The 23,486-nt window shown below is 44.1% G+C and overlaps 1 protein-coding gene across 3 annotated transcripts in view; it reads left to right on the top strand.

Moving 5' to 3' along the window:
• The window catches only part of LOC137350714 (sorting nexin-1-like), a 55,547-nt gene that overhangs the window by 9,654 nt on the left and 22,407 nt on the right, over positions 1 to 23,486 (top strand). Inside the window, exons 2-8 of one of the 3 annotated variants that reach the window (XM_068015634.1) lie at positions 1,631 to 1,848; positions 6,158 to 6,254; positions 12,188 to 12,318; positions 17,031 to 17,106; positions 21,055 to 21,098; positions 21,448 to 21,589; positions 22,357 to 22,435. In XM_068015634.1, coding sequence (XP_067871735.1) covers positions 6,173 to 6,254; positions 12,188 to 12,318; positions 17,031 to 17,106; positions 21,055 to 21,098; positions 21,448 to 21,589; positions 22,357 to 22,435 — 554 coding nt within the window. In that variant the 5' untranslated portion in view covers positions 1,631 to 1,848; positions 6,158 to 6,172. Of the gene's footprint in view, positions 1 to 1,187; positions 1,260 to 1,630; positions 1,849 to 6,157; positions 6,255 to 12,187; positions 12,319 to 17,030; positions 17,107 to 21,054; positions 21,099 to 21,447; positions 21,590 to 22,356; positions 22,436 to 23,486 lie in introns of those variants that run through there. The other 2 variants (XM_068015635.1, XM_068015633.1) reach the window with 2 other exon arrangements.

Below are 23,486 nucleotides of genomic sequence, written 5' to 3'. Positions count from 1 at the left end.
CATTGCTGTGGGTCTGGAGTCACATGTAGGCCAGACTGGGTAGGGATGGCAGATTTCCTTCCCTCAAGGACATTAGTGAACCAGATGGGTTTTTACGATAAGCTGGCAGTTTCATGGTGTTGTGGGACAAACTCAATCACCACACGAGGAGACTCGGGTACAAGTTCAATCAATTTATTCAAGCATACGCAGGGAGAGATACTACCTCGGGTATTCCAAGGTAATACTCTAACTTTACATTCAGGAGCACAAACGTTTATACTGTTCTTATCATACAATGTGTTCAAACAACAGACGATTGATATGATTGATCATAAAACAATAGTGATTGATTACACATTCCAATGAACACACATCCTCAGCCATATCAATATACATACCAGATGGCTCCAACTGTTGTCTTTTATCCCTTTGTTTCCCCCTTATACCAACCTTCCACGGAAACAGTGGCCTCGAGGTCTCTGCTCCAACCTTCGCTCCCTAATCTTGGCCTTTACCCTAGAAGCCTCTTTGGTTCTTTTCTCAACCTGTTAAATTCTGCTGAGATGCTTTTCTAAAACTCAGCTTGTTTCTACTTAACCCCTTCAATGGTCATCATTACTGATGCTAACTTTTATTGCAGATTTATTTAACTTGTTAAATTCCCCAGTACCATGATATGATCTGAAGACTGAGTTCAAAACTTAGTCCAGTAACAACAACTATGCTTGCTACTATACCTGTTAGTTAAAACATTGCTGTTTTAACTGTGGAATCTGGGTTTGGATCCAGGTTCACAGGAGATGGAGTTTGCTCCTTCCTGCTGACTTGGTTCAATGAACTTTGGGATTTTAGCCTAGTCCATGGTGGCTAGGTCAGCGCAAACTGCTGATAAATTGACAGCAGGACTTGAGCTATAAGAATAGGCTATGGAGATGAGAATGTTACATTAGTTGGGTTGGGACATGAAAATGTGGCTAATGAAACTTGTAACAGAGTACTGTGAGCTTCTCTCTAAGGAGATCCAAGAAACCTCTGTGTAACTTAGCCCATGAACAACTGCAAATGTTGCCTCTTTGTGCTTCTGGTAATTGAACTGGTGATACTGTGTTTAAGGAAGTGAACTGATCAGACACTGAGGGGGTTGTTTCCTTCCCACTTTTTCTTTGGACATAGCCCAGTATCCAGTACTGATAGCACATAAGTTCAAGACAGCAAACCCATTGTGTTTACAAACCGGTATAATTAACTCTGTGGAGAATCTGTGCGCTGCTTTTGAGGTGATTTTTTTGAATTCTATACCGCAAGCTGCCTGTTGTGATCTGTGTGAGTTATGGTGCAGGCATGCTGTATTTTACCTCAGACTGCAGGGTTTGGGTGTGTCTGGTAAAGTGGGAAGAGGAATTCTGCCTGTCAGAGCCCATTGCTTCACCCACTAGTCTGGAGATAGGTCTGTATCAGTTTTGAGGCTTCGCTTTACTGGATTTGATGTCCATATACTCTAAGGAACCTTGAAGTTTAACCATGGCTGCTGGGATTTCAGCTTCATCATACTGATGGCTCGAGCTGTGATACGTGCTTGGTTCCTTGGCGAGTGAGCCCTTCCTGTGTGATTATACTTAAAATGATCTAAAGGACATCTGTATTACAGGAATATTGCCTTTCTGTTCATTCAAAATAAGCTTGCAGCTGGAATTTGACCCTGTGCTGAAGGGGCTGAATCTAGACATCAAGATAGAAGAGATTGTACTGTAATATAAAAGCAGAATACTGCTGATGCTGGAAATCTGAAATAAAAACAAGAAATGCTGGAAATACTCAGCAGGTCTGACAGCATCTGTGGAAAGAGAAGCAGAGTTAACATTTCAGGTCAGTGACCCTTCAGAACCCTGATTGTACAGTGCTACACATTGACTCTCTGGTATTCTAAGATTCCTTCCTGTCAGCTATGACTTGTACAGACATTTTGCTGGGTTTTAATTGTACTTAAAGTAACTGTAAATCTTGGTGTAATGTAGGAGAAGTGGTTGTGTTACTGTCATGTAGTAAAGCTGGCTACTTAAAAGAAAATCTATATATCTTCCTTGTTTCTCTCTTGCCATGCAGAAGTTGGGGTTTCATGGGCAATAGGTGCACTCTGCTACCCTACTCAAATAGCCTTTACTTTGTGAGCTTTGACAGTGATTGTTGATGGGCTATTTGATCACAGTAGGCATCAATGGTCTGATCCTATCTTCAATTCTGGGCAGTGGGCTTTAGGGAGAATGACAAAGCCTTGGAGAGGGTCCAGAAGAGATTTCTGTTATGTGGATAGACTGGAGAAGCTGGAGCCGAGAAGGTGAAGAGGAAATTGGTTAGAGGTGATCATGAGGAGTTTTGATGGAGTAAATAAGGAGAAATTGTTTCCAGTGACAGGAGGGTCAGTAACTAAAAATAAGGGGTCTCCCATTTAGGACAGAGATGAGAATTTTTTTCTGAGGGTCGTGAGTCTGTGGAACTCTTCCCCAGAGAGTGGTGGAGGCAGGGTCATTGAATGTTTTTAAGGTGGAGACAGATTCTTGACAAACAATGGAGTCAAAGGGTATCGGGGGTAGGTAGGAAACTGGAATTGAGTCCACAAACAGATCAGCCGTAATCTTATAGAATGGCAGAGCAGGCTCGAGGGGCTGAATGGCCTACTTCTGCTCCTTGTTCATATGTAGGACATGGATTTACAGTGGTTGCTAATAGAATCAGAGGGAAGATGAGGAAGTGTTTTTTTTATTCAGCGAGCTGTGATCTGCACTATCTGAAAGGGAGGTGGAAACATTCAAAAGAGAATTGGACATGTACTTGAAGGGCTACAGGGAAAGAGTGGGGGGGGGGGGGTTGTGACATCAATTGGATAACTCTACCAAAGAGCTGGCAGAGACACAGTGGGCCAAATGGCCTCTTCCTGTGCAGTATGATTCGCCCTATTCACCTGTGCATGCTTCCAGTGTGAGTTGCTGTCAAGTGATCAGGAGTGGTAATCGGGTTTGCTTTTGCTCCCCTCCTCCCACCTCTCTTTATGTTCAGCAAATCCATCAGAGGCTCAGGATTGAACCTGAGGTCTTCCTGGTCTGCCTGGCTCCAGCTATTCTATCGAGCAGAAGCCCACTACAAAGTAAAGCTCACTCCTCTTTGCTCCAATAAAGTGCCTCAGCCTTAACCTCACAAATGATACTGCACCAATGTGGGATATCTTCCCACCAGCCATCCTATGGTGTGGGTTTGCCAGATAGTGGCCTGTGCCCATCTGTGAAGCTTTTCATGTGGGTGTACACACCGGCTGTACCATGTGGCAGTGAGCAAGGCTACTGTTCATGTTGACTCAAAACATATTCTATTATTGCATGGAGTTCCAGGATCGTTTCACTTTTAAAACTGCAAATCTATATCCTGGATATTATGGGGGTCTGTTTGTGAATTTCCCCTTTCCAGTTTTGGGATCCAGTATCCATATACTTTATGGAACAAATAGGATAGGCCATTCAGCCCTTGAATCTGTTCTGCCATTCAGTTGTATCATGGCTGCTCTGTATGTTAACCTCATCTTCCCACTTTGAAACTGTTGTTGAGATCCAGAGTCTTAGCACAGGTGATTTGACTACTTTCTCTGGTGAATCTCCTATGTAGCTAGTGAAACTTATTAATTCAACACAATGCTGAACATTCAGAATCCAATAGAGCGAAAGCTTATTTGATGGTTTTGGGTTGAGACCCTTTGAAGCATTTCAGGTGCCAAACTCCAGGTTCAGTATTTTGGTTATTACATACTTTGAACATTTGAAGTTTCTTGAGAGAATAGTCTACTCCAGAAACTCGAGCCAGTTTTTGCACTTAAAACCTAATCAACTTTTCTAATAAATTGAATTAAGCAATATAAATAAAACTAAATGGGACTGTAGTGCTTATAAAATGAATTCAGATGAATTGACTTGAATGACTTTTGAATTGAATAGACTTAATTGTAAGATCAGTGGAGAACATTTCTGCTGCAGCTGATGTTGATAGAAGTGAGACAGGGGAGTTTAGTATACTGCAATAGCTCTCACTACCTCTATCAAGTACAGTATTTTGATGCCTTATCCATGGTTCCATCTGCTGTCAGGAACAGGTTAAGTTTGTTCTACAATTCTTGTGAGCGTAGGCTTGCATTAGGAATGGAGAGTGCGTCAAAAGGTGTTTGATGCAGTGCCACACAACAGAGTTGTGAGCAAACTTGTTCATGGAATAAAAGCAACATGGATATGAAATTGGATGAGTAACAGGAAACAAAGAGTAGTGGTTAATGGATCTTTTTCAGCCTGGAGGAAGGTTGGTAGTGGAGTTCCCCAGGGATCAGTGATGAGACCCTTGCTTTTCCTGATACATTTTAATGACCTAGACTTTGGCATACAGGGCACAATTTCAAAGTTTGCAGATGATACGAAACTTGGCAGCATTGTGAACTGTGAGGAGGATAGTATAGAACTGCAAAAGGACATAGACAAGTTGGTGGAATGGGCAGACAGGTGGCAGATGAAGTTCAATGCAGAGAAATGTGAAGTGATTCATTTTGGTAGGAAGAACAAGGAGAGACAATATAAAATAAAGGGTACAATTCTAAAGGGGGTGTAGGAGCAGAGGGACCTGGGTGTATGTGTGCGGAAGTCATTGAAGGTGGCAGGACAGGTTGAGGGAGCGGTTAATAAAGCATACAGTATCCTGGGCTTTATTAATAGGGGCATAGAGTACAAGAGCAAGGAAGTTATGTTGAACTTGTATAAGACATTAGTTTGGCCTCAGCTGGAGTATTGCGTCCAGTTCTGAGCGCCGTACTTTAGGAAAGGCGTGAGGACATTGGAGAGAGCACAGAAAAGATTCACGAGAATGGTTCCAGGGGTGAAGAATTTCAGTTATGGAGAAGAGAAGGCTGAGAGGTGATTTGATAGAGGTATTCAAAATCATGAGGGGTCTGGACAGAGTAGATAGAAACTGTTCCCACTCGTGAAAGGATCGAGAACGAGAGGGCACCGATTTAAAGTATTTGGTAAGAGAAGCAAAAGTGACGTGAGGAAAAACTTTTTCACACAGCGAGTGGTTAAAGTCTGGAACGCGCTGCCTGAGAATGTGGTGGAGGCGGGTTCGATTGAAGCATTCAAAAGGGAATTAGACAGTTATATGAAAAGGAAGAATGTGCAGGGCTACAGGGAGAAGGCAGTGAAATGGAACTGAGGGAATTGCTCTTTCAGAGAGTCAGTGTGGTGACGATGGGCCGAATGGCAGCCTCCTGCACTAACGATTCTGTGATCGGCTGAGATGCTTCCTCTAATGTCAGCGACTGAGCTTTTAGTAAGATTGCCCACGATTACCCCATGGATCAGTTGAAGGCATCCTGAGCAGGGTTATGTTGGCAATTGGAACTTGGTACATTTGACCTTTGCCAATTCAAGCTCTTGGTATTTAGTGACCGTGATGTGATTGGTGCTGTGATCCTCTTTGCTTGCTTTCTCTCCTACTCCGACCGCCACCCCCCCCCCCCCCACCCCTGCCCCCGAACCCCCTGTTTTATCCATATTGATCAAATTATTTTTTTTTAAGCAGGCCATGTGTGCTTCCCTTTTGCATCCTTGCTGTCTGTCCTCTCCCCCCTATCCTTTTTCCTGTTCCATTGCAAAATAATTTTTTTAAATTAATGATGAATTTTTTTGGACTGAGATTGTTGAGCCCTTTCATAGAAAGTTTTTTTTTGCTTTGAACGAGGCAGCAAGTTCTGAGGTTTGCTCACCTAGAAACCTGATACAGTAGGTTTGAGGCCCCCAGTAATGTGCTTGTCCTGAGACGCGTGTCACTGTTTGCTTGTGAGATGAATTGAGGAAAAGGTGAAGTTTGCTGGGAGGCCTTTTTGTTTTTTCTCCCTAGTGAGTGGAGTAAGTGCTTGGAGATGTACAGTGAGGGATAATATCCAGAAGGCAGGTGCGCAGTTGGGATGTAAGTGGGCATTTATGGGTGTCTCATAGCGAGGCTCATTGGTGATGCTGCTCATTGAGGCTTGACCTTGTTAACTTGTGGTTGTATTAACTTGTATTGCCACTTTGTCTTTTCTAAAAAGCTGTTTGTTCTAGTACTCGTGCTTTTAATTTTTAAATGCTTAATATCCTCTTTTTTTTTTTAGACCAGCCCTTCAGCGATGGATTCCACACAGACTCCCGGAAGCAACTCCAAGACAAATGGTGTACACTCTGATGAGGACGAGCAAGATATATTTGCGGGTAATGGGTTTAAAATTCTAATAATTTGCTCTTGTAAATTCTCTTTACACAGGAGTTATGGTGATGTTTGTGGATGATGTGTGTTCTATATTAGGGCTATATTTCAAAGATTTGCAACCACCAAAGTACTGGTTTCCTATTTTTGATTGTGTGGTTGGTCCTGACCAATGTCTGATGGTGCTCCATCCCTTCTGCCTCTTGCTAATCTTGAGAGCCACCTTACTGGCATGCAGTTTCCTTCCCTCATATTGATTTTTGTTTTGGTGGGAGCATTACATGGCATGGCTGTGGCATATTCTCAATATTTTAATGCTGAGAGTTCTGTATTTGGCCTACCCAGCCTCTGAGCTACTCTTGTAGCCACAGTGTTTGTGGCTGGTCCAGTTAAGTTTCTAGTCAGTGGTGACTCCCAAGATATTGATGGTACATTTTGATGATGATGATCTCACTGAATGTTTAGGGAAAGTAGTTAGATTTTCTCATTGGAAATGGTCATTGTGTGACATGCCTGTTACTTGCCACTTATCAGTCCAAGCCTGAATGTTGTTTACATCTTGCTGCATGCGGGCACGCACTGCTTTAGTATCTGGGGAGTTGCAAATGGAACTGAAAACTCTGCAATCATCAGTGAACTTCCCCATTTCTGACCTTGTGTTGGAGGGAAGGTCATTGAAGCAGCTGAAGATGACTGGATCTAGGAAACTGCCCTGAGGAACTCCTGCAGAGAAGTCCTAAGGCTGAGATGATTGGCCTGCAGCAACCATAACGATCTTCCTTTTGTGGTATATACCAGCCAGTGGAGAGTTTTCAACCTGGTTCCCACTGACTTTACTTTTACTAGGTCTCCTTAATGCCACAGTCTGTCAAATGCTGCCTTGGTAACAACAACCAATACTTATTTATAAAGCACCTTTATAATAGCACCTTTAATTTAGTAAAATGTCCCAAGGTGCTTCACAGGATTCTTATAAAGCAAATTTTAAGACCAAGCCTCAAAAGGAGATATTGGGGCAGATGACCTAAAGCTTGGTTAAAGAGGTAGATTTTAAGTAGTGTCTTGAAGAAATAGAGAGGTGTAGAGGTGTAGGAAGGGTATTCCAGAGCTTGGGGCCTAGGCAACTGATGGCAAGGCCACCACTCCTAAAGGGGCAATTAAAATCCGAATGCTCAAGTGGCCAGAATTAGAGGGGCGCAGATATCTGTAAGTTGTGGGGCTGTAGGAGATTGGAGATAGAGGGGTGAGGTTATGAAGGGACTTGAAAATGAGGATGAGAATTTTTAAAAATTGAGGTGTTCCTTAACCGAGAGCCAGTATAAATCAGCGAGAACACTGGTGATAGGTGAACGGGACTTGGTGCAAGTTAAGACAGGGGCAGCAGAGTTTTGGATGACCTCAAGTTTACAGAGGGTAGAATGTGGGAGATTGGCCAGGAGTGCATTAAATTAGTAACGTCTAGAGGTAACAAAGGCGTGGATGAGGGTTTCCGCAGCTGATGAGCTGAGACAGGGCAGTGTCTGGCGATGTTACGGAGGTGGGAATAGGCAGTCTTGTGATGGTGCAAATATGTAGTTGGAAGGTCCTCTCGGGGTCAAATATGCCACCAAGGTTGTGAACAGCTTGCTTCAGCTCAGACTGTTGCCAGGGAGTGGGATGGTTTCAGTGGCTGGGGAATGGAGTTTGTAGTGGGCCCTGAAGGCAGTGGCTTTGGGAGGTGGAAACACATTCAAGGACTTTGGAGAGGAAAGGGAGGTTGAAAATGGGACAATAGTTTGCAAGGATGGTGGGATCAAGGGTTGGTTATTTTGAGAGGGGTGATAATGTCAGATTTGAAGGAGAGACGCAGTACCTGAAGAGAGAGTGAGTAATGGTTTTAGTGGAGATTATGCAGTCATTCTCACCTCATCTGCAGTTCAGCTCTTGTCTGTGTTTGGAACAAGGCTGTAATGAAGTCTGAATCTAATTTTTCCTGCTCGGACCCAAAGTGAGTGTTGATGAGCAAGTTATTGGTAACTCTTATCTACCAATTAGGCACACTACAGCCTGCCGGACTGAACATTGAGTTCAATAATTTCAGAGCATGACAGCCCCCCATTTTACTTTCATTTTTAGTTATTTTTTTCTTTCTCTTTTTTTTTACATTCTTTTTTACATTTTTTACAATCTTTTTTTTTTTTGCATTTTTTTCATTTCACCTTAGTTTGTTCAGTTTGCTTACCCACTGTTTTTTTTCAGGTTTGCACTTGCTGCTGTTCAATATTCAGTGTATTAACAGCTAATCTGTACTAATGCTTTGTCTTTCAACACATTATTAACATATTGTTTGCCTTTGCTCCGTGACCTTTTGGTCAGCTATGTGGCCTGGTCCAATCTCGACCTCCTTTGTTATCTCTTGCCCCACCCCCACCTCACTTGCTTATAACCTGTGGCTTTTCTAATATTTGTCAGTTCCGATGAAGGGTCACTGACCCGAAACGTTAACTCTGCTTCTCTTTCCACAGATGCTGCCAGACCTGCTGAGTGATTCCAGCATTTCTTGTTTTTATTTCAGATTTCCAGCATCCGCAGTATTTTGCTTTTATTTTAGTGTTTAATTCACTGCCACTTCTCTTCCAGGAATGCCTACCTTGAAGTTCTGCTCTTCTCTCCGACGGGATTTTCGTTTGTCTCTTTTACCTTGTTCACCTTCGTTGCTTTCTATTTCCCTCCTGGTGTTTGATAAGGTATCTACCAAAACTCGTTTTCACAGCCACATCTCCTTCCTCAGTGACTGTCTCCGGCTCCGACTTATTCCACGTGGATTCCAACTGCAGTTTCACCCATCATGCTTTGAAACCACCCAGGATCACAGGTATGTCCGAGAAATACAACATTCCTCGGACTGCTACTCTCGCCGCATCCTGAGATCCACACTCAGTGCTATGCGCCGCCACATGCACACACTGGACCTCTCTCTCCAGCAGCACTGTCTCACCTTATCTCAAAGCTGTTCGACTCCGCAGTTTCATCTCATCTTTCGTCTCATCCGACGCAGTAACAAAAAACTTTTTTTCTTCCTTTCAGGTGTTAAGGAACGCAAGCTCCAGCAGCTGATGGGGACCAATGCCCCTCCAGATCCTCCTTCCGCTTCACTTCCCACTGACCCCACTCCTTCTGATCTGACCCCTTGCCGTGTATTCACTATACCCTCTGACCTCCCCCTCTCTGATGCTGAGCGTTCTGTACTCAGCAAAGGTCTCAGTTTTATCCCCTTACGCCCCCCACCTCAATGAATTTCACGCTCGGCATGACGTTGAGCTCTTCTTCCGTCGCCTCCGCCTCCGGGCTCACTTCTTTGACCAGGAATCCTCCCCCCGACCAGCAGACCCATTCACCCGCCTCCAGCATTCTCCCTCTACCCGGACCCCTCCCCCTGGCCCCTTACCCGCTCTTGATCTCTTCATTGAAAACTGTCGGCGAGACATTGTTCGTCTCAATTTCTCTGCCCCCTCACTCACTCTAACCTGTCCCCCTCTGAACTTGAGGCACTCTGTTCTCTCAGGTCTAACCCTGACATGGTCATCAAACCTGCAGACAAGGGTGGTGCTGTTGTCGTATGGCGTACCGACCTCTACCTTGCAGAAGCTCAACGCCAACTCACGGACACTTATTCCTACCTCCCTCTGGACCATGACCCCACCACCGAACATCAAGCCACCGTCCAAAGGACTGTCACTGACCTCATCTCCTCTGGAGATCTTCCCCCTACAGCTTCCAACCTCATAGTCCCGCAACCCCGGACAGCCCGCTTCTACCTCCTTCCCAAAATCCACAAACGGGACTGTCCCGGCAGACCCATTGTGTCAGCCTGCTCCTGCCCCACTGAACTTATTTCTTCCTATCTAAGAGTCTATCTTTTCTCCGCTGGTCCAGTCTCTTCCCACCTACATCCGTGACTCTTCTGACGCCCTACGTCATTTTGACAATTTCCAGTTTCCTGGTCCCAACCGCCTCCTCTTCACTATGGACGTCCAATCGCTCTACACCTCCATCCCCCACCAGGATGGTTTGAGGGCTCTCCGCTTCTTCCTGGAACAGAGGCCCAACCAGTCCCCATCCACCACCACCCTCCTCCGCCTGGCTGAACTTGTTCTCACATTGAACAACTTCTCCTTCAACTCCATGCACTTCCTTCAAGTAAAAGGTGTTGCTATGGGTACCCGCATGGGTCCTAGTTATGCCTGTCTTTTTGTGGGATATGTCGAGCATTCTTTGTTCCAGTCCTACTCAGGCCCCCTCCCCCAACTCTTTTTCCGGTACATTGATGACTGTATCGGTGCCGTTTCCTGCTCCCGCCCCGAACTGGAAAACTTTATCAACTTTGCTTCCAATTTCCACTCTTCTCTCACTTTTACATGGTCCATATCTGACGCTTCCCTTCCCTTCCTCGACTTCTCTGTCACCATCTCAGTCCGCAAGCAGGACCCTGAGCTTCTGGTTGCTTGCCATTTCAGCACTCCCCCCTGCTCTCATGCTCACATCTCTGTCCTGGGATTGCTGCAGTGTTCCAGTGAACATCAACGCAAGCTCGAGGAACAGCATCTCATCTACCGATTAGGCACACTACAGCCTGCCGGACTGAACATTGAGTTCAATAATTTCAGAGCATGACAGCCCCCCCATTTTACTTTCATTTTTAGTTATTTTTTTCTTTCTCTTTTTTTTTACATTCTTTTTTACATTTTTTCCAATCTTTTTTTTTTTTCATTTTTTTTCATTTCATCTTAGTTTGTTCAGTTTGCTTACCCACTGTTTTTTTTCAGGTTTGCACTTGCTGCTGTTCAATATTCAGTGTATTAACAGCTAATCTGTACTAATGCTTTGTCTTTCAACACACCATTAACATATTGTTTGCCTTTGCTCCGTGACCTTTTGGTCAGCTATGTGGCCTGGTCCAATCTAGACCTCCTTTGTTATCTCTTGCCCCACCCCCACCTCACTTGCTTATAACCTGTGACTTTTCTAATATTTGTCAGTTCCGATGAAGGGTCACTGACCCAAAACGTTAACTCTGCTTCTCTTTCCACAGATGCTGCCAGACCTGCTGAGTGGTTCCAGCATTTCTTGTTTTTATTTCAGATTTCCAGCATCCGCAGTATTTTGTTTTTATTTATATTATTGGTAAGTGCTGCTTGACAGCACTGTCCATGACCCCTTCCATCACTTTGCTGATTGAGTGTAGAGTGGGGCAGTAATTGACCAGATTGGATTTGTCTTGCTTTTTTTGGGTAGGCTGTGTGTTTTTTTAGAAGTTGTTTTGCAAATTAAAAGCCAGCTTTCTATTAACGTTTAGGAGAACCTGCATTGACGCTTTTAGTTGTGAAGTGTTTCAGGCATCTTGTTAAATCCAGCACTAACCCCCAATCCTAATGTTTGTGTCTCAAATCTCAAAAGATTACATTTGCAAAATCTTCTGAGTGCTGCAGTCCCATGACTGGTGTGGTCAGAAATGTACACAAGCTCCAAACAGTATCATTAAAGGAGCATGGATCTATGGCTGTGACTTGCACAGTGAATGCCTGAAGATGTGCCATCCTGAACATTTGCTGAGTGGGAATCAGCTGCCTTCTACCAAGGATGCATGTTTGGGAGCAAAAGACTGTAGGAAGAAATTAATGCTGTTCCAGTTCTGGCAACATCTTGGCTGTGTATTAAGGTTCAGAAACATGCAGAGCAGCAGATCTGCTGGAGTCACAGGCATTGGCTACAAGTGCTCCTGGGATGTATAATGAGTGTCCCAGCCTGTTGCAGGGAGATTGTTGCAGGGTATCTTTAGTGTAATGACAACGCCTCTTCAACCTGTGAAAGATATGTGCATCCTTTCATTGTGATAAAACGTGCTGTGGGCGAACTACTGTGACAGTACCATGTTATGTTGAATGCTATCTTATTGCAGAAGCCACTGTGGAGTTATCTCTGGACAGCCCTCAAAATGACAAGAATCTGACCAAACCATCTGCTACTGGTCTGACAGTAACAATTCCACCCAGTATTGCTATACAATCCCAGACTGAAATATACCAAGAGGTAAGGATTCAATTTGAAGTTTTTAAATGTTATGAACCATAAGTCTTGCTGTAAAAGTTGCACCTTTTACTCGGCTTTTGAGAAAATTGGCTTTTAAATATCATGCCACTTTTCTCATTTCCTCACTCATCCCTTGATGCTATCTATCCTTGTAAGTAAACATTAATTTCACAGCAAGGAAGGACTGTTGCCTAATGAGCAAATACTACCTGTTGTTCATCAGTACAGAACATTGTATCATAATTTACAGCATTCTTCAGTGCTGGCCTCTGATCTAGGCTCGAGCGGCACGAACAAGCAACATGAATAAAGGGGAACCTGTGCATGTGGTGTACTTGGATTTCCAGAAGGCATTTAACAAGGTGCCACATCGAAGGTTACTAACAAAATAAGAGCCCATGGTATAGGGGGTAATATTAGCATGGATAGGAGGATTGGTGAGCTAACAGGAAACAGAATGGGCATAAATGGGTCCTTGTTGGGTTGGCGAGCTGTAACTAGTGGAGTACCACAGGGATCAGTGCTGGGACCTCAATTATTTACAATCTATATCAATAATGTGGATGAAGGGACAGAATATATGATTGCTAAATTTGCTGTTGACACAAAAGATAGGTAGGACAGTAAGTTATGAAGAGGACATAAGGAGTCTGTAAAGGGATAGATAGATTAAGTGATTGGGCAAAGATTTGGCAGATGGAATATAATTTGGAAAAGTGTGAACTTGTCCACTTTAGTTGGAAAAATAGAAAAGCAACATATTAAACATATTTAAATGGAGAGAGATTGCAGAACTCTGAGATGGAGCAGAGGGATCTGGGCATCTTAGTACATAAAACACAAAAAGTTAGTATGCAGGTACAGCAAGTGATTAAAAAGGCCAATGCAATGTTTCTAGCAAGGGGAATGGAATATAAAAGTAGAGATGTTTTACTACAGTTGAACAGGGCATTAGTGAGACCACATCTAGATTATTGTGTACAGTTTTGGTCTCCTTACTTAAGAAAGGATAGAATTGCATTGGAAGCAGTTCAGAGAAGGTTCACTCGACTGATTCCTGGGATGAGAGGATTATCTTATGAGGAAAGGTTGGACAGGTTGGGTCTGTATTCATTGGAATTCAGAAGGATGAGAGGTGATCATAGAATCATAGAAAGTTTATGGCACAAAAAGAGGCACTTGGCCCATCATGTCTGTGCTGGCCGAGAAACAGTCCACCCAGTCTAATCCCACCTTCCAGCTATTGGTCCGTAGCCCTACAGATTGCAGCACTTGAGGTGCCTATCTAGACTCCTATTGAATGAGTTGAGGGTTTCTGCCTCAACTACCCTTTCAGGCAGTGAGTTCCAGACCCCCACCACCCTCTGGGTGAAAAAACTTTTCCTCATCTCCCCTCTAATTTTTCTACCAATCACTTTAAATCTATGCCCCCTAGTCACTGATCTCTCTGCTAAGGTGAATAGACCCTTCAATCAGATCTCCCCTCAGCCTTCTCTGTTCCAAGGAGAACAACCCCAGCCTATCCAATCTTACCTCATCGCTGCATTTTTCCAGTCCAGGCAACATCCTCGTAAATCTCCTCTGTACCCTGTCCAGTGGAGTTGCATCCTTTCTGTAATGAGGTGACCAGAACTGCACACAGTACTCCGGTTGTGGCCTAACCAATGAGTTATACAGTTCCAGCATAACTCCCTGCTCTTATATTCTATACCTCAGCTAATAAAGGAAAGGATTCAATATGCCTTCTTAACCACCTTATCGACCTGTCCTGCTACCTTCAGGGATCTGTGGACATTCACTCCAAGGTCCCTCACTTCCTCTACACTTCTCAGTATTTTCCCATTAATCGTGTATTCCTTTGCCTTGTTTGACCTCCCCAAATGAATCACTTCACACTTCTCCAGGTTGAATTCCATTTGCCACTTTCTGCCCATCTGACCAGACCATCAATATCTTCCTACTGCCTACAGCTATCCTCCTCGCTATCTACCACACGGCCAATCTTTGTGTCATCTGCAAACTTCTTGATCATGCCCCCTCGCATTTATGTCCAAATCATTAATATATACCACAAAAAGTAGGGGACCCAGTACTGAGCACTGTGGGCTCCTATTGAAACACAAGATCTTGAGGGGACTTGATGGACTGGTTGTTGAAAGGATGTCTCCCCTTGTGGGAGAGACTAAAACTAGGGGATACAGTTTAAAAATAAGGGGTCTCCCATGTAAGACGGATGAGAATTTTTTTTTGAGAGTCGTGAGTCTGTGGAACTCTCTCCCTCGGAGAGTGGTGGAGGTGGGGTCAGTGCATGTTTTTAAGACAGATAGACAGATTTTTGATAAACAATGGAATCGGCAGAAAAGTGGAGTTGAGTCCACAAACACATCAGCCATAATCTAATGGCGGAGCAGGCTTGACGGGCCAAATAGCCTACTCCTCCTAGTTTGTATGTTTGTAAGTGGTTAGACAGGAACCCTGACCTGGACAATAGCACGAGATGTTCCTGAACAGAGGTCCTATCTGCTTGCTAAAATGACAGTGAAACATCACATTGCACTTTCCGAGTGTTCTCCCAATATCTAACAAGCAAGTATACGTCCATCAAAACAGAGTGTCTCAGTTTCATTGCTTTCCGTGTAACCTTGCTGCCACTCCTGATGCTTTTTCCGCCAAGTTTGCTGGATGGTGAGCGGCAGGAGCCTTGGTCTGTTTTTTTTCCCCTCCCTTCCTAATGGAGCGTTGAAATCAACAGTATAGGCTAGTGTGTTAAATTGGAGTTTCCTATTCTGTGCACCTCAGCTTGGCACTGTTTAACTAGCTGGCCCATTGGGGCATCACTGTGGAGACTGAGAGTTAGCAGTAAAGTCGTGGGTAATGCTGTTTTATTGGATGTTCTGGTTAAGCATTGTGCTCTGTTCCCTTATCTCAGCTGCAGTTTCCCAAGGAAATTTAAATGGAGTGGATAATTGTAGAATATATTTGACGTTTGAAGGGGCTGTACACTCTTGTGGATGCCACAGAATCTGTGTGACCCCATTGTACTTCCTTTACTTCCAAGTCATCTGTTTCAGTGGCCGAGATGTCTGTTTCCCTGCTGTTTAATCCTCCATTTCTGGATGTAATTGGCAGTTTTTGAAATGGTTGAAGAGTGCTTTCAGGAGTGTAATATTGCCTTGTTCTGTCATAACTGCTATGGGCTGCACAAAATGAATAACCAGGCATTTGTAATGTGATCTCTGGCTGCTGATTAAGTAGCTGTTGCCCAAATGCTTTTACTCCAGATAGTCTGTTTATAATTCAGTGTGGTGGGTGGGGTGGTGGGCACACAGTGTGTTGTTGAACACTGAGTCTTTCACCATTTCCAGATCTGCTCAGTGTGCATGACTGGGTCAACAGGGCTAGTGTTTTGAGCGGTCACTCACTCTGCTGTTTAATGTATTTCTGGAAGTGTTGTTTGTTCAAATTCCATTGCAATTGGTTTATTTTCTTTGCATTGCTTCCCAGTGTTGCCCCAAGAGTGATTGAGCTTTTCCTGTCAAACTATGTGTATCAATGTTACTTAACCCTTTTATTATTGCATGGGTCCTTTTTGTATAAGATATTTCTATTACGTGGGGCAGAGTGATCACCTTTTTTCTGGTTTATAACTAACGTGTCTTTCCTTGAGTTTGCCATGGTGTATGGGGAGAAAATAACTGGAGATGTTAATAAACGCAGACTTTCTTTGCATGAGTTTTTGCTGCTGTACAACGTCTGTGATTTAACTGTTTCTTTTATGGCCCATTTGGCTTGGGGTTCAGTGTAACTATCCCAGGTCCTGGGTCTTGTGTGGTGCATGAAGAGATAATCACATGCAGCACCTGCTCAGGTTTTCATGTGCAGCACATGATTTTCCCAGAACCTGTCTGCCTCGGCTCTCTTCCTAAGGCATTTGAAAGGCACACATCACTGAGGATGAAGGAGAACCTTAGCAAATCTATCATTACATCCCAAATATGATCCTATTTCTCCACTTCCATGTTTTGTATTAGTGGTGCAGAGCACTGGAGCAGGTAGAACTGTGACAGCAGTGCCATCTTCTAATGCAGTCTTGGTTCAGTTGGTAAGTGCAGCCTGAGTAGAGTGGCTGTGGATTCAAGCCCTTTCCCAGAACTAGAGCACTGTCTAAGTTGCCTCTACAGAGCAGCAAATAGAGGTAGTGCTGCATTAGTGGAGATGGTATCTTTTGGATGAGATGTTAAACGGAGGTCCTATCGGCTTGCTGAAATGACAATGAAAGATCACATTGCACTTTCTGAAGTGCGGGGTGTTCTCCCAATATCTAACGAGCAATTCTACCTCCATCAAAACGGTGTCTCAGTTTCATTGCTTTCTGTGTAACCTTGCTGTTTCACAAAGTGATGGCTGCTTCAAAAGTCTGTCATTGGCTCTGAGGTATTTTGGAGTGACCCAAAGATGTGAAAAGTGGAATAAACTCTGATCTTAATGTTGGAATTGCACCTTTGTTACTAGAAATTAGCAATGACCACCTATTTAGGAGAAATATTTGGTTCAGCCACATGACTGTACTCTAAGAATAGCAAAGTAGTGAACAAAAGCATGAAGTAGCCATGTAGAAAAAGTTTGATCAGTTCTATGGAAATGTCTGTTCAGGTTTGCTTGTCTTTTGCTGGGGTACTGACTGTGATGCATCTGTTTCATTCCCTTGGCAGCTGGAGGAGGAAGGAGTGGAGGAGGATGAGGATCAGTTTGACATGCATGTTAGAGTTACCGAGCCAGAGAAAGTGGGTAAGTCTGTGCTCCTGTTCCTGTCCAGGATGAGTTTAGATTCGGGGGAAGTGAAGTGATTTGTCTATGGTCTGTTCAGCTTAAATGTTTGAGAGTATGCGTCACTTGTGTAGGTTAGTCCATTCTGCGTGTTGTTTTCTCTAATGCTAATGGTGTCTGTAAATGACTGCATTCTCCAATGTCACTGTCTTTTCTTTTTCTTTCCCTGCCTTCGGCACAAACCTCTGTCAGATCCTGACAGCATTGACTTAGGTACTCCTGCAGATTGAGGGCTCCAGCAGTTTTAATTGTTTAAATTTGGGGTGATTGTTTAGTCGAGCACTACATGTAAAGGGACACGATGCTAATGTGATGTAGGGTGAGCTGCTCCACTGAGTTTCAAATCAGCTGCCACTGTGGAAAGGCTCTGAGCAGAGGCTCGGCACTTCCCAAGAATTGGAGCTTGGGGAAAATCGAGAGGAGAGTTATCCTTGGGTGCCACACACGCAGCTTAGCACAGTACAGCAGTAAGGCTATCTATACATGGTATTCACCCTAGGGTAGAGGAGGAAGAGAGTTTGGGGAGAGGGAAACAGAAGTGAACAGAAAATGTTTTTATTGACAATTTTGAAATGGAATTTCAGTGCTGCCTGTTTTAACGTGACTTGCCCAGATTCTGAGACGTCACCAATAGGTAGAACTATGGCTGGAATTTTTCGCTTGTTGGACGGGGGCCGTCCACTGACTGGAAAGTCGGTGGTGATCCCACCTCCTGCCGGGTCTGGGGATCCAGATCGGCTTTTATGGTCCCCAGGCCCTTAATTGGTCTGAGGCGGGACTTCCACCTCATTGAGGCAGAAAGTCCCGCCTAATGGAGCTGCCGGCCAGTCAGCAGGCTGGCAGCTCTTAGTCCTAGCAGAACTGCCGGGAGTGGTGGCCACTGCTGGGACTATACCTAGCTTCAAGGTGAAGATGAAGGACGGCCCTGGAAAAGAGGTAGGTTTTTGGGGCCTCGCCGGGGGTGATCGGTCGGACCCCAGTGAGGCAAGGGGCGTCGATTGGGTGGGGGGGGACATGTTGGGCATCGGGGATGGCCCTCTTGGCTTTTGTCAGGCGGCTTTTCTCTGGCCTGGGCCGCCCTCATGCCAACGGTAAAATCCTTGTGGTGGTGGGCAGAGACCTTTAAGTGGCCGTTAATTGGCCAGTTAAGGGCCTTGATTTGTCTGGGATGGGAGGGCAGTTTCTCGCTGCTGCTGCCCTGTGTAAAATGGAGGCGGGAGCAGGTCTAGAAGGGCCCGTTGAGCCTCCTATTCCATTTTACTCGCCCCTCTCCCCCCACCACCCCCGTCACCAGCCCGCTCTTTTGGGGGGCGTAAAATTCCAGCCTACGTCTTCGTAATGTGTGAAGCCATTTAAAAATATTTTTCTCCATTATTAGATCTCTGTTGCATGCAGTTGTCTGTTGCTTTTCTATACTGCCACCAGCATGTATGTAATGTTGGATTGAAACATTTGGTCAGAACTCAGAGTAGTAGTACTTCTAAAATCTGGCCCTGCCAGAACCTTGAAGCAATAATAATTTAATTCCATTCACAATGTGCTATTGGTTTCTCCGAGCTAGGGTCACCAGGTTTGTTGCCTTGCCTCTCCCATGTGGCTTAATATTTGCTATTAATTTAGTCTTTCACTGATCAGTAGCTGTATCTGTCTAGAAATTTGTCATTCAGGTACCTGTTGGACAGAACTTCTGCACATGTTTAATTTTACTACACATTCTCATTTTAAAAGCTCTTTAGGTTGAAAGGAGATGGAAACTGTTGCTTAGCTAAGATAGTTAACTGCTTTTGAAGCTGTGAAGTAACATAGAAACAAAGAAACGTAGAAAGTAGGAGCAGGGATAGGCCATTCGGCCCTTCGAGCCTGCTCTGCCATTCATTATGATCATGGCTGATCATCCAACTCAGTAACCTGTTCCCGCTTTCGCCCCATACCTTTTGGTCCCTTTAGTCCCAAGATCTATATCTAACTCCCTTCTTGAAAACATACAATGTTTTGGCCTCAACTGCTTTCTGTGGTAGTGAATTCCACAGGCTCACCACTCTCTGGGTGAAGAAATTTCTCCACATCTCAGTCCTGAAAGGTTTACCCCGTATCCTTAGATTATGACCCCTGGTTCTGGACTCCCCCAATATCGGGAACATCCCTTCCTGCATCTACCCTGTCAGGTCCTGTTAGAATTTTATAGGTTTCTATGAGATCCCCCCTCTTCTGAACTCCAGCGAATATAATCCTAGCCGACTCAATTTGACAACTGAGAATAAGTAGGTGACTGAGTGAGAGCACTTTTTTCTTTCAGCACATTTGTCTTGTTTTCGATGAATGCAGTTGCTCAGTGTCAACTGCCTAGCATTCCAGGTTATTGCAGTTCATCTAGTTTATATCAAACTGATCAGTGTAAACCATTTGCAGCAAATAAACTCTGCTCAAGGGCAGGGAACGATTATATAACATTGCGATTATTTGAGCTGAAGTCTCTGTGGCCATTTAGCCTACCATGCCAATTCTGTTTCCTTACTAACCCCTGACTAACCAAAATCCATCCAGTCCTTTTTTTTATGTAGAGTCATAGAGTGATACAGCACTGAAACAGGCTCTTTGGCCCACCGAGTCTGTGCCGACCAACAACCACCCATTTATACTAATCCTAATTTAATCTCATATTCCCTACCACATCCCCACCATTCTCCTACCACATACCTACACTATGGGCAATTTACAATGGCCAATTTACCTACCTGCAAGTCTTTGGCTGTGGGAGGAAACCGGAGCACCCAGCGGAAACCCACGCGGTCACTGGGAGAACTTGCAAACTCCACACAGGCAGTACCCAGAACTGAACCCGGGTCACTGGAGCTGTGAGGCTGCGGTGCTAACCGCTGTGCCACCCTAATTATATATTTTTTTTAAACCCACTGTCATGGTTTACTGTTTCACTGTCCCTTTTCTACTGATAATCCTTTCCACAATTATATCATCATCTTGTATTTTTAAAGTCTGCTTGTGTTCTTTTGACCCCCTTAACTTTAAACTATGTCCCTTAGTCCTCCTTGGTGAAGCTTTACCCATTCTTCATTGTGGATGCTTTGCAGAGATGTGCCCAGTTTTAAGCTGCTGCTGTAATTTGGTGCTGATCTTGGAACCTGATGATGTACTGGCCTCCCAGAGCTGTTTGCCCTTTTATCTGGTGGCATTCTCCATCACCCTGGTGGCTTCTCAACCTTATGGCCTCTGCTGCCTGAATCTGGTGGAAGGAAAATAAAGTGTGTGTTTGCCATTGGCCTCACCTTTTCCAATGTGAAATTACAATGGGAGTTCTGACTCTTGGGTCAAGACTATAAATCGAGGAGCTTTGGGCCAGCAGTTCAAGGATTCCAGGCTGTATTAAATAAGTGCAAAACCTGCTTGCTTGAAGACTGGGAAAGAATCAACATGGATATAGGAGTTAGAAAGGGACAAACTACTCCCAATCTTGGCGTTCCTTTCCTTTTCTCTCCTCGCTCAACCTGTAGAGTTTGCTTTCTTTGGTCATTCATACTCTTTCCTAGAGGGCAGCCATCCTTCTAGAGAGCAGGCATTGTCACTGTGTGTGTGTGGACTGTGACTCTAATGGCATGTTGCTCGAATGGTGCAGAACTGCGAGTTTAGCTATGGTGAGATTGCCTTGGTCAACACAGTTTTGGCTTCCAAATGGCTGAGAGAATGCAGGTTCTAGCCCTTCAATCTAAACCTGTTTTAGAATTGTCCTTTACGCTCAGTTACACTCTGGATTTGGTCATTAGCCTGCTGGGCTCTGCTGCTCTTGCCTAACCTGGAGAGCTGCTCTGCTGCCATTACTGTATATTTATGATTTGATAGAGAATGCAGCAGCAATGTATCTGGAATAATTTTTTATATATTTCGCTTAATTAGGTGATGGGATGGCTGCATACATGGCTTACAAAGTGTCCACTTTGGTATGTATCAGCAGTTTTTGGGTAACTTGCAGTATGGCATAATTTTTTGTGGTATATATGAGTCATGGTGCACCATGTCGCTATTCTGATCCATTGAAATAAAGACTGTCTATGTGTTTCGGGTGCAAGGCTAGCTGCACATTTTAAATTACACTATGCTATAATATGTGTGAATAGTCTGAAATGGATAAAATGATGGGCAATGAGCGAATGCTCGACTATCTAACTGCTCTTGAGGCAAGGGTGGGGGTTCTTTCACAGCATTAGATAATGGTGGGTCTTGGGGACAGAGTCTAATGCTGGTATGTGTGTATGTTGTCGCAGTTAATATTTGTGTTTTGCTTTGCAGACCAGCTTAAAAATGTTCAAGAGGAAGGACTTCAGTGTAAAGAGAAGATTTAGTGATTTCCTAGGATTGTATGACAGACTCGCCGAAAAGCATTCACCGAATGGTTTCATAGTCCCTCCACCTCCTGAGAAGAGCTTAATAGGTATGGCCATAGTTAGAGATTTAAGTAGGATTCTTCTATTTTCATCCTTCTGGCTATCCAATGTAGACCCAGAATTTACTGAAATCTGTTATAAATGGCTAAGAATGACAGTTTCGAAAGGAGGGGTTAGAGAAGAATGATACTTTATTTAAAGAGTAGTTCATGCTGTTTGAAACTACCACTGTTTTTCATTTCCAGGCTGTTGAGTTTTTGGATATTGTCTTCAAGTACCTGATAGTTAATGTGTGTGTTTGTGCATTGCTGCTCCTCCTTTCCTTCATGCCGCCCCCCCCCCCCCCCTCCGCTCTTCCAACATTCTTAAATATCTATTCCAAGACCTGATACTGAATCATGGGAACAGTCTTGGTGTGCCTTTACTTCCCTCTTGCCTTAGGAGGAGGGAGCTGCTCTCCCCACAGCTGTGTGTGCTATAGGAACCTTACCCTACATGAGTCTTCCAGAGAAGGGGGAAAGTTGAAAAGTTGCTTCTAATTGGCCATGATGTTTTCCTACTTGCTTTCTAGGGCTCCTTTTCCTATCAATGGGACCCAGACTTTTTGAATTGAAAGCCTGTTTACAGGATCAAATTGGAATGTTAACCTTGATAATGACAAGATTTAATGCTGTCTGGGAGTCTCTTTAGTACAGTCTCTTTCCCTGACTAAAAAAGAACCACAGTGGCACCAATACAGCCAGCCAATTAAGCAGCATCTTCATCTCTGATTTTCCCAATACAAATCTCTAATCATGGATTCTGTTTGGATAAGGTATGACCAAAGTGAAAGTTGGGAAGGAAGATTCCTCCTCTGCTGAGTTTCTAGAACGGAGGCGTGCTGCATTAGAAAGGTGAGTACCGAAAAGAATTGGTGGAAGCCAAAGAAGGTGCGGTATAGCTTCAACAATCTGCGTTTACATAGCACCTTTTTAATGTGTAAACCTGTTCTGAGGTGCAAGGAAAACTGATGCTGAGCCAGGAAGATTAGGAAAAGTGACCAAAAGCTTCGTGAGAGATTGGGTTTTAAGGGAGTCTCGGAGATGGAAACATCATTGCAGGAGTGAAGGAATTGAGTTTGGGAAGAGAGTTGTAGAAGTTGAGGAGAGCTGAGACCATGGTGAATTTTTATAAAGGTGAGAATGTTGTATTGGTGCCGAGGGGCCAATGTAGTTTGACAAGAACAGGTGTTGGGTGAGTGGGACTTGGTGTGGAATAGGTTACGGCTTGCAGAGTTTTAGATGAGGTGATGGTTATGGAGAATGGGAAGCCGGTCAGGCAAGTATTGGAATAATCGAGTCTGAAGGTGAGGGGCTGAATCCCTCCTCCATGCAGCACATGGGGTTGGAGGCAGGGTTGCTATAGGGTTGGAAGTTGGTGGTCTTGCTTCAGCGCTAAAAATAGACTGTTCCATGTGCTACGTGATTCTGCTGGAATTAGCAGTGGAAATGGCAGGAACCTATTGGACATGGGTCCCCTGGAATCTTGGCTTAAAGTGGTGGGGTAAGATGGCTTTGGACATGTGTGGTTTGTATGTGCGTAGTGGTTTTGGCTGTCTGGAATGAGCATGTTTAACCACCTTTGTATTAAAACGTTCTTACAGAAAGAATCGCCCCAATTCTTAGTTTTGTACTGTATCTGCTGCTATTGTAATACTGGAAATGAGTCAACACAAAATGCAGATATGGGAGCCTAGAGTGTGAGAAATCCAGTAGAAGACAGGAGCCTTTGTTGAACAAAGTTGGGTGAAGTGGAAGGAAAGGATGAGCTCTAAATACGGACGCATATGTTCTCTCTCAACCTCCAATTCAAATACATTTATAAGAGTCAAAGAACCGCTGCACTTAAAATATTACCATAAGGGTTATGACTCATCTTGATAACTCCTGCCCATGCCCTGCAATA

This window comes from Heterodontus francisci, chromosome 35, assembly GCF_036365525.1.
Source record: "Heterodontus francisci isolate sHetFra1 chromosome 35, sHetFra1.hap1, whole genome shotgun sequence".
Taxonomy (NCBI): Eukaryota; Metazoa; Chordata; class Chondrichthyes; order Heterodontiformes; family Heterodontidae; genus Heterodontus; species Heterodontus francisci.
Note: the sequence above shows the minus strand (reverse complement) of the source record. Positions and strands in the feature narration are given on the sequence as shown.